Consider the following 12,008-nt stretch of genomic DNA (forward strand, 5'->3'; position numbering starts at 1 on the left):
CATAATTTAGGAGAGGATAACTCAACTGTTATAGGCTAATTTGAACCCAAGGAACAACTTGGGATGTGTGCCAAAATCGCTTTCCGGGGCGAACAGGTCGAAAATTACCAATCCAAGATGGCTGCCGGTAGCCATATTGAAAATATCAATTTTTGAACCACTCACCACAGAAGTATGTGCAATACCTCATTTTATGGGTTTTTGGGTATGGGGAATCCATTAGTGACATCTTTTTCATGATTGAAGGAAAAGGAAACAAGCTATGGTTAAGGGCAAGGTTAAAAAAAAACGCACAAAAAAATTGGCCAAAATTACAGTTTCACAGAAAACATGAGAAAACCAGAATAACCCTACCTCAAACACGAAATCATGGAATTGGGAGACCTATGCACATAATTTAGGAGAGTATAAGCAAGCAAGCATTTGATTAATATAAAGAAATTGTATTTTCAATTATACTATTAGGCGGCGGGCGGCACGGTGGTGTAGTGGTTAGCGCTGTCGCCTCACAGCAAGAAGGTCCTGGGTTCGAGCCCTGGGGCCGGCGAGGGCCTTTCTGTGCGGAGTTTGCATGTTCTCCCCGTGTCCGCGTGGGTTTCCTCCGGGTGCTCCGGTTTCCCCCACAGTCCAAAGACATGCAGGTTAGGTTAACTGGTGACTCTAAATTGACCGTAGGTGTGAATGTGAGTGTGAATGGTTGTCTGTGTCTATGTGTCAGCCCTGTGATGACCTGGCGACTTGTCCAGGGTGTACCCCGCCTTTCGCCCGTAGTCAGCTGGGATAGGCTCCAGCTTGCCTGCGACCCTGTAGAAGGATAAAGCGGCTAGAGATAATGAGATGAGATGAGATGACTATTAGGCGGCACGGTGGTGTAGTGGTTAGCACTGTCGTCTCACAGCAAGAAGGTCCGGGTTCGAGCCCCGTGGCTGGCGAGGGCCTTTCTGTGTGGAGTTTGCATGTTCTCCCCGTGTCCGCGTGGGTTTCCTCCGGGTGCTCCGGTTTCCCCCACAGTCCAAAGACATGCAGATTAGGTTAACTGGTGACTCTAAATTGACCGTAGGTGTGAATGTGAGTGTGAATGGTTGTCTGTGTCTATGTGTCAGCCCTGTGATGACCTGGCGACTTGTCCAGGGTGTACCCCGCCTTTCGCCCGTAGTCAGCTGGGATAGGCTCCAGCTTGCCTGCGACCCTGTAGAACAGGATAAAGCGGCTAGAGATAATGAGATGAGATGAGATCAATGGGATGTTAACTTAAAGTGAAAAATACAAAACAAAACTTGTTACATTAGTAGGCAGCAATATCTTGAGAACCTAAATGTTTAACAGCCAGCAATACAACTTTTTTTATGTGACATAAACATTATTACTGTTTATGTGTCACATAAACCAGGGTCAGGAACATGAAGAGTAACACAATACTGTAATACCGGCGGCCATCTTGGATTGGTAATTTTTCAGGCTGTTCACCCTGGATGGCAATTTTGGCACACATCCCAAGTTATTCCTCGGGTCAAATTAACCTATAGAGAGCGTGCATGTGACGTCATGAGGTCACGTGATATTTGTTTATCTGCCATCTTGGACGGCATGGCCACGCATAGAACTTAGACGAACCCGTTCTAATTATCAAGTGTGTGGGAGTAGATCTTTCGAGAATGGTTATATCTTGTTCAGCATTTGGTTGTACCAATAGACAGGGCCAAAAGGAGGGCCTGTCATTTTATAGATTCCCCGCAGACGAGGAGAGACGCGCAAAACGGGTGTCCGCTGCGCGAAGAGAAAACTGGTACCCCAGTTCTACCAGCCGAATTTGTAGTGAACACTTCATATCAGGTAGGTGTAATCTTCTAATACATTTATATCTGATATTGAATAATAATTCTGCACAGATAAAGATAGCGGTGATTTGTGATTTTTTTTTCAGACAAAAACATACATATTTACAACCCTGTCATTATCTGGAACTGAGTTTAGATTTCGAACATTCTTACGATAAAACGTCCTGCATAGTCTCTTTATGATAAACGTCTTAATGCCAGTTACCTGTGAGGTTATCAAGTAGACATTCTTCTTCGGAACCTTCCAGAGGTATAGTTGGGATACCCATCCCGCAACAAAATATTTATAAGCTTCCAGGCTCCTGTAAGCTTTGAGGGCTTTGGCAGTGTAACACGATTCACGATTAACAAGAAAATTGTAAATGTCGTGGTAGGCCAGATCGGGCAAATCGCCAGCACCGCAGCTCCGAATTTCCCTGAACAAGGATTGCGGCAAGTTGTACGGACCTGCAATCCCCAACCTGGAACACTTTTCCACGTAACGCTGGCTCACGTCACCTTCAAGATGCTGAACAAACTTAGACAAGTAATCGCGCGATGTAGATGGGGTATTTTCTGAATTTTCTTGGGGATTACTCCCTGGATCCATTACACTCGCGCAAGGTAAACAATCCTGAAGCCGTCCAATATGGCGGAGTAAACACGGACGGGTCACGTGACTGCACATCCTCTATAACAGTTGAGTTATCCTCTCCTAAATTATGTGCATACATGTCTAAGTCAGGGCGGCACGGTGGTGTAGTGGTTAGCGCTGTCGCCTCACAGCAAGAAGGTTCTGGGTTTGAGCCCCGTGGCCGGCGAGGGCCTTTCTGTGTGGAGTTTGCATGTTCTCCCCGTGTCCGCGTGGGTTTCCTCCGGGTGCTCCGGTTTCCTCCACAGTCCAAAGACATGCAGGTTAGGTTAAGGCCCGGTCACACAGCACTCCGCGTCTATATCACGTACAAAAAGATACAAAAATCAGGTGGACGTGGTCGTAAGTGGTAATTTTTGGTCAATTTTGGCTTTGCCGTGCTTTGTACGGGGTATGGCCGTCGGCGGCTGTTTCACTGCCATAGCACTGCCAAATCACGGGTAACCGCGGCTCAGCGTCGTTGGAAGAGCGGCTTGCTGCGCATATAAAAGCGGTAGGATATGTTGAGCCTGTATCAGTTGGTTCTGTTGGTGCTGGAGCATTAAGATGAGGATATCACAGCGTTGAGGGTTCATGTTCACCCCTTGACATCTAGACTGCAAGTGCCGAGGTCTCAGAAAATTACGGTATTTACATGCCGCAAATCAGAAGTGATGCAGAAGTGATTAGACAGTGATCAATCGAATTTAGAACTTGTTTGAGATGTCGTTTAACGAGCTTAGACAGTGCTATGTACGCGGAAAAATCCATTTCTCAGTGATAAGCCGCTAAACACACGCTATATCCCGTGATACCAACGCGTAACACCCGTCCGATGACCGTGCTCTGCCCGTGATAGACCGCCAAACTTTCGCGTCTTACCACGTCTCCCCAAGTTTTAATAACGGCCGGGACACTGATTATCACGTGTTTTTCACCTGTGTTGCACGTCTTTACCACGTGTGCCGGCCGTGGTTGTCCGCGGTCTAAAGTTTTGAGCAGTCCAAAACTTTTTGCCGCGTCCGACGCCGTTCCGATTTTCCCCTGCGTCCTGTCACGTCTGTATATCGACTGTAACACGTCTTAACTTCGACATCAACACGAACAATATCGTCTGCTTCACGGGAGAGCACTTTTTGACGGGCTTTGGCCGTGATAAAGCCGTAAAGCGCTGTGTGACCGGGCCTTTAACTGGTGACTCTAAATTGACCGTAGGTGTGAATGTGAGTGTGAATGGTTGTCTGTGTCTATGTGTCAGCCCTGTGATGACCTGGCGACTTGTCCAGGGTGTACCCCGCCTTTCGCCCGTAGTCAGCTGGGATGGAACAGGATAAAGCGGCTAGAGATAATGGATGGATGGATGGATTTGACTTGGTTCTTGGCAAGTGGTAAAGGGGCAGTGCACACTAGAGTTATGGTGTGAATTGGAACACACACCAGTGTGTGTGTGTAGGGGGAGCTGTGCGTTCCTCTATATAAACCCAGAGCACCGCCTGCTCACTGCTGTGTCTCTCTCCTTCTGGGGTCACCTTAGAGCTTCACTAGTCACCCAGCAGGCTGTTTTGGTGCTTCAGCTTTCTGCAATCATGACTGGCAGGAAATTTTTCGTCGGTGGAAACTGGAAGATGAACGGTGATAAGAAGAGCCTCGGGGAGCTCATCAACACCCTGAACAGCGCCAAGCTCCACGCTGATACCGGTGAGGGGGTCAAGTAACAAGGCCACATGTGTCCTGAGCCTCTCTCTCTCTCTCTACCGTCTTTCATTCGGTTATTTCCGGGTGCATAAACCGCTAGAAAGCTAGTTAACATGTATAAAACAGGAAACGCTCAGTCCACTTGCTAACACCACCAAACACTGCAGTAGCATCCAGTCAGCTTTGCTAATTTAAATAAAACACTTTATTCGTGCTAGTTTTCATCTAAACAAAAATATATTTAAGCGTCTGTCCAAACTCGTTGCTAATTTGTATAATAAACAGTGCATGCAAAGGCAGACTGGATGGCTACATGCTAATGCTAACACTGTGGCTGACTGGCTAGTCAGGAAGAGCTAACTCAAGGTCGTGTGCACGAATATCAGCTCTGTGTGTGTTTAAAGGGGGAAAATGGCGGATTTTGGTGTAAACACGAGACTTGCTGTAGTGATAATAGTAGCCGCAGTAGTGCTGTTGTGAAGTATTGATGCTGCGGGACACGGCTGAGTGGGGCAGTGGGTGTGTGGAGGAGCGTGCGTGCGCATGCGCGTGCGTGTTGGGCAGCACGTAGCCTGTTGAGTGAGCGGCAGGAAGCCAAGAAGAGCTGGCGGATTTTTACTCTTTTAATGACTCGAATGCATGAATTAAACGGGTTTTCTGGTTTCTAACCACGACAAGGCAGTAACCCTGGTCCTCTTGTGGCTTTTTTTGGTCTAAATATACTGAGAAGTAGTTTTATTTCTAGGTGAAGAACTTTACCTTCTCAGTAAAGTTCAGTTTAAGCAGTACTTCAGTATCTATCCATATTAGATCTCTGACATCAGATCACACTTGTAATATAATATAGATCACAGCTTTCTTTCAGTGAGCTCTTTTTTTTTCTTTAAATCAGTGTAAAGTCAAAACTTATTTACTGTACCATATATATATAATCTCATTATCTGTAGCCGCTTTATCCTGTTCTATCCCAGCTGACTACGGGCGAAAGGCGGGGTACACCCTGGACAAGTCGCCAGGTCATCACAGGGCTGACACATAGACACAGACAACCATTCACACTCACATTCACACCTACGGTCAATTTAGAGTCACCAGTTAACCTAACCTGCATGTCTTTGGACTGTGGGGGAAACCGGAGCACCCGGAGGAAACCCACGCGGACACGGGGAGAACATGCAAACTCCACACAGAAAGGCCCTCGCCGGCCACGGGGCTCGAACCCGGACCTTCTTGCTGTGAGGCGACAGCGCTAACCACTACACCACCGTGCTGCCTATATATCTCATCATCTCATTATCTGTAGCCGCTTTATCCTGTTCTACAGGGTCGCAGGCAAGCTGGAGCCTATCCCAGCTGACTACGGGCGAAAGGCGGGGTACACCCTGGACAAGTCACCAGGTCATCACAGGGCTGACACATAGACACAGACAACCATTCACACTCACATTCACACCTACGGTCAATTTAGAGTCACCAGTTAACCTAACCTGCATGTCTTTGGACTGTGGGGGAAACCGGAGCACCCGGAGGAAACCCATGCGGACACGGGGAGAACATGCAAACTCTGCACAGAAAGGCCCTCGCTGGCCACGGGGCTCAAACCCGGACCTTCTTGCTGTGAGGCGACAGCGCTAACCACTACACCACCGTGCTGCCTATATATATTAAAAAAAAAATTTATTTGAGAGAGAGAGAGCCATTCCACCAAATTGGTGCCATTTCCGTCCCCAGAAAATTATATGTATAAATGCACATAAAGAGGTACTTTAAAATACATTTCCTTATTACGCAGAATGTTCTGCACATTGATCTGACTTCAAATTTAAGATATATAATTGTAAGGATTAATAAAAACTACCTAAAACAGTGAAAAATAGCATGTTACCTGTCCCCGCACTCTAACTATACTTAACTATGAAATATTATGATTAAAATCCTTCAGAAACAGTATTTCTTTTGCACTGTTGTGTGACTCCATATCCTATCCGTGGTTTGTTTATAATTTTTTTTTTCCATAAGAAATCCACAAGATCTTAGTTAAAATACACATTTTAGTCATGTCCCTGGGTTTTCACTCAGTCCTGTTACCCAAACATATTACCCCATCTGACAAATTTGGAACATTCCATAAATCACATGCTCAACAGGAAGTTGCATCAGCTGTGTCTTCTGAAGGCCATGGGAAGACCAAAAGTTAGTTCTCTCATTTACTTTTCTGTATATTTGATTTTTTTTTCCAACTTTGACTGATAAGGCCAATGTCAACATACTGTCCTGTTACTTAAATTATTTCTTAGATATTTGTTTATTTTAAAAATACAGATTTTTGGTAAATCACTAGAATGTGCCAAGTGTGGTCATGCTATTAGCGATGCCGCCATGTGGCTTAATTCCATGTATTAGCTAATCCTAGGCTAAAAACTCAGTCCTGTTAATCATATATAAAGAGTATGCAGCCATCTTTGACTTCCAAACCTTGTAAAAAAAAAAATAAAATAAAATAACGTAGCCTGAGGTTGACCAATACACATTTTGGATAGTTAAATGTGTTATTATAAATCAGTGTTGAAAAGATATAACAAATTAAGTTTAATTTGGGAGTGGTACAACAAGCAAATGGCACCCATTCGGTGGAATATCCCATATATCAATAATATCACTTGTAAAATATCTGCACACTCGTACTGTCATTCTGTGTTCACGGTTACTTATATTTATACTTATTTACTATTTCATCTTTGCACTATGCAACATATTGCACCAAAAGGGAAAAACCTTTGTGATGAACAGCTAAAATCCAAATGCATGTATCAGTAATATCACTTGTAAAATATGTGCACACTCGTACCATCATTCTGTGCACACTATACTTTATCTATTTCACTTGGATTACTTTGGATGACTTACTTGGGTTACTTTGCACTATGCACCTATTGCACCATTTTTTTTTTGTTTGTTTTTGTGTATACGCTTTTTATCTGTCTTGTACTATGAGAGCTAACACTACGTTCAGACTGCAACCTGAAACGACCCATATCCGATTTGTTGTGAAATCCATTTTTTTTGTTAGGCTGTTCACATTACCAATTATATGAGACTTGTATGCGATCTCCAATATGAACGGAAAACGACCCAAAAGTGTCCCGCATGCGCAAATTGACACGTAATAAGCACATCTACGTAATACGTAAACAAAAAAAAGCGCACTCTTCAAGTTTGCAAGTAAAGCATGGAGATGAGGCGAGACCTGGCGATGTGGTTTTTGTGGCGGCGGCGGAACTCACACAATAATCTGATTAATGTGGGCAGCAGACTAATGAGACCGACGGTGTCAAATTACTGGAAATTTCCAGAACAATCTTATCTTGTAATACAGGATGATTTAACATCCAGGTCCCTACCAAATCCACCATTAGCTTGATCAATTCTATAAAAGTCTATTTAAATTCTGAAAACTGTACAAATGTTGTTGTTTTCCACCAAAGAGGCGGGATTAGCCAACGCAGAATAGTGACGTTTGTCTCTTGTTGATGACGTGTAGGTCGCATGAATGCGACCTGTCCGGTCAGACTGCAGTCGCATATGAAAATAACGGATATGCATCGGAATTAGGACCACATATCCAAGCGGCCTGGGTCGCATGTGAAAAAATCGGATCTGTGTTGTTCAGATTGTCAATAACAAATCGGATACAGGTCGCATATGGGCAAAAAAATCGGATATGGGTCGTTTCAGGGTGCAGTCTGAACGTAGTCTAGTGGCCCTTTTCCACTACCCTTTTTCAGCTCACTTCAGCTCACTTCAGCCCGACACGGCTCGCGTTTCGACTACCAAAGAACAGCACGACTCGGCTCGCTTCAGCCCTGCTTAGCCCCTAAAACTCGCACCGTTTTGGAGTGGGGCTGAAGCGAGCCAAACCGAGCCGAGTGAGGCTGGGGGCGTGAGCAGACACTCCCCTGTGCACTGATTGGTGAGGAGGAGTGTCCTCACATGCCCACACACGCCCCGCGAGCACGCTGGGATCTGTAAACACCGCAAACCCGGAAGGAGAAGAATTACGAATTACGAGAATTTCTGAAGCCTTATGCGCCTCGCCTCATCTATACGCTCTTGCCAGTATCTGTTGTCGGTGACAACAAGCCACAGCACCAAGACCAGCCACACTAACGACTCCATGTTTATTGTTTACTATTCGGGTCGTGAGACTACCGCTTAAAAGCTCACTGATGTCACTGTTTGCGCTGCTTAACGACATCACCTGACGTCCACCCACTTTCGCTAACTCCACCCAATGTGTCCACCCACTTCCAGCCAGCACGGTTCAGCGCGGTTGTAGTCGAAATGCAACTTCAATAGCCCCGCTCAGCTCGACTCAGCACGGCACGGCTCAGCCCGACTCAGCCGCGTTTGTAGTGGAAAAGCGGCATAAGTGAAACCGGAGTCAAATTCCTCATGTGTGTCCACATACCTGGCAATAAAAGTGATTCTGATTCTGTACCCCACACACAGCTGTGGACTTCAACTAGCCGAAGTTCAACATGTCTTCATTTCCCTCACACTCTGCTCTCTTACATCACTGAAGCTCAACAGCTATGAAGTCAAATATGGCTTGAGATTTCATCTTCCCTGTAGGGTTTAAAAAAAAAAAAAGTTCGCTGTCCGATTTCCATCAAATCGTGCGCTCTGATTGGCTTGCGAGCGGTCCGGAATCCTACGATCCAGACCCTGGTTACAGACCTTTGGCGACTCGCTTGTTCGCAACAACAAACATGGTAGCAATTTTTTTTTTTTTGGCAACATTTATTTTCGCATTTCTCAGTATAATAGCATTAATTTTACAGCATGGATGGCGATAACGACAGTTCACAGCGAAAGCGAGTTTTACTACCCTGATGAAGGCGAAATGAAAGAACATTTCAGGAGAAAGCCGGAAATGAGCTTGTAGCAGGTTTGTCCTAAATATGGTTTCCCTTTCAGGCACTCTCATTTTATGTTTGAATTTGGGAAAGAAAAAAATAAATGTATAATTTACCAGCTTAAGGTCGGTCCGTATTGTGAAATACCGTGACCGAGGTCTTGAAAATACTGACTGAGGCCTCTGGGCTGAGGTCAGTATTTTCAAGACCTTGGTCACGGTATTTCACGATATGGGCCTCCCAGCTGGTAAATAATGTATATTTATTTTAATCCTATGACCTGCCTGACCTTTATCTTCCAGTTTCTCTTTGACCCCTGATCCTTGTAAAATGCTAAGCAACCTTTTGGCTGATGACCTCTGACCTTTTGGCGGGGGAGATTGGGATGTCTGACCTTTAAGTCAGTCACTGCTGGGGTTTAATTTAGATTTGACTTTACCCAAGATAGTCGTGTGAATACCACCTGCTGATCCCTGTCTCCAAACTGTACTGTGCATTGAGGACAAGTTGATTATGGTTATGCTTGTTTGTGGGGGGGAAAAAAAAATTCACTTTCTATTAATAAACTTTGCTGCTGGTTCTGTTCTTGACATCTTTAATTGGTATACCAGCCTTTTGAAAGGCAGTGTACCTTTTTTTTTTTTTTTTTTTTTTTTTTTTAGATGCGTAACTAACCATTCCCAACTAGCTGAACCGAACATCATTTTCACCAGGAATGTTCTAAGGGAGGTGACAAACCACTTGAAGTATCCTGAATAGAAATCTGGGTCAAGTCTGTAATGCCAAAGATGTATGCACATCCTTCCCCTCCTTCCAAAACACCAGTCGTCTGCTTTATAACAGCTGAACTGGGAAATTGTGATGTTGCACTGATGCAAGCGCACATTTGAAGATCATGATGGTTTGTTTCATCTCTTGTGGTGGCATAAAGGCACAAATGCGCTGCAGATCCATCCAGCCATTATCTGTAACCGCTTATCCTGTCCTACAGGGTCGCAGGCAAGCTGGAGCCCATCCCAGCTGACTACGGGCGAAAGGCGGGGTACACCCTGGACAAGTCACCAGGTCGTCGCAGGGCTGACGCATAGACACAGACAACCATTCACACTCTCATTCACACCTACGGTCAATTTGGAGCCACCGATTAGCCTAACCTGCATGTCTTTGGACTGTGGGGGAAACCGGAGCACCCGGAGGAAACCCACGCGGACACGGGGAGAACATGCAAACTCCACACAGAAAGGCCCTCGCCGGCCACGGGGCTCGAACCCGGACCTTCTTGCTGTGAGGCGACAGTGCTAACCACTACACCACCGTGCCACCATACACTGCAGATGGCCTTCTGATTAAGCATGAAACAGGAGGATATCTTGGGGTTTTTTTGCTTACTGTATCCATAACTTGAACTAGCATGGTCTTCTTTCAAGAGCTCTGGTGGGATGCATGGATGGTGTGACATCATGACGTTAGCATAGATCTAGTTGCCAGTGGGGGATATTGTGCTCTCCGAGCACTTCTCATTCTCATTATCTGTAGCTGCTTTATCCTGTTCTACAGGGTCGCAGGCAAGCTGGAGCCTATCCCAGCTGACTACGGGCGAAAGGCGGGGTACACCCTGGACAAGTCGCCAGGTCATCACAGGGCTGACACATAGACACAGACAACCATTCACACTCACATTCACACCTACGGTCAATTTAGAGTCACCAGTTAACCTAACCTGCATGTCTTTGGACTGTGGGGGAAACCGGAGCACCCGGAGGAAACCCATGCGGACATGGGGAGAACATGCAAACTCCACACAGAAAGGCCCTCGCCGGCCCCGGGGCTCGAACCCAGGACCTTCTTGCTGTGAGGCGACAGCGCTAACCACTACACCACCGTGCCACCCTCCGAGCACTTGTTTGTTTAATTATGTTGGAGAAGGAGACTGTCCTAAGGCCATTATTAAAAAATGTTCCGTTTCTGGTCCGCTGGCCGGGTGTTTGCCGTTTGTGTGGTTGAATATTTATTTATTTTTTTTAACGCCGGTTTTTCGACATTTTTTTTTTTCGGGTTCGTAAATCTAAAATCGAACTTGACATTTCCGCATTCCCAGGGCTTTCCACTAAGGCTCATACTAGCCAGCCATGACAAATAAGTAGCCAGCCGGGGGGGAGGAAACACAAAAGAAACTCCTGTGCACGCAGTTCCCAGGATTAAATGCATTTTCCACAGACCATTTATTTATTCACTTTACTCAAATACAAAGTAAAATGGCAGTAAATCTTCTTTCTTTTCTTGCGTATTGCATCATGAGGCGTTCCTGGCTTGTAAATCTCTTATTTTCGGTCCATGACACATTCACGCAACTGAGCATGCTATGAAGTAACAACGACAACGGTCTGCAGTGGGGCGACACAATTACACACTCAGCCAACATTTCTCCATTTGTGTATGAAAATACACTCCAACCACTCAGTTTGGTTTCATTTACAACCAACGGTGTCTTTTGATGCCAGCACGTAATTGAACGAGAGAAGACTGGTTTACCGGAGACAAAATAAGCGTCATCTCTGCTTCTGTTCCCTCCGACACACTACTACCTCCTCCGAGTGCGCGCGCACTCTGAACCGAATCAGCTCTGCGCATGCGCCGTGCGGCACAAAAAAATGGCAGCCACCATGAAGGAAGCAGATCCGGAGTTTTCAAACATTTGCTTAAGTGTGAAATCGCAAAATGGTATTCTAGCGACAACAAAATAGTAAAGATTCAGAAAAACAAATCATTCAGTGATCATTTTAATAGTGTAATTTCATCCGAACTAGGCCTAACGCTCGATTTAGAACTACAAAAAGTCTGTGTGTCAGACATTTTAAGTACCTTTGTAAAAGTTTTGCAAATGTTGCAGTCAGTATTTAAAATGCTAACTTAAAGTTTTTGTACAAGTTTCAGTTGATTAAACCGTCA

General features: G+C 45.3%; 1 protein-coding gene across 1 annotated transcript in view; it reads left to right on the plus strand.

The window, feature by feature from the left end:
* Positions 1–3,892: 3,892 nt before the first annotated feature.
* The window catches only part of tpi1b (triosephosphate isomerase 1b), a 30,119-nt gene continuing 22,003 nt past the window's right edge, over positions 3,893–12,008 (plus strand). Inside the window, exon 1 of the mRNA XM_060921620.1 lies at positions 3,893–4,146. Within this exon, the coding sequence (XP_060777603.1) occupies positions 4,035–4,146 (112 nt within the window). The 5' untranslated portion in view covers positions 3,893–4,034. The remainder of the gene's footprint in view (positions 4,147–12,008) is intronic.

Source organism: Neoarius graeffei, chromosome 5, assembly GCF_027579695.1.
Source record: "Neoarius graeffei isolate fNeoGra1 chromosome 5, fNeoGra1.pri, whole genome shotgun sequence".
Taxonomy (NCBI): domain Eukaryota; kingdom Metazoa; phylum Chordata; class Actinopteri; order Siluriformes; family Ariidae; genus Neoarius; species Neoarius graeffei.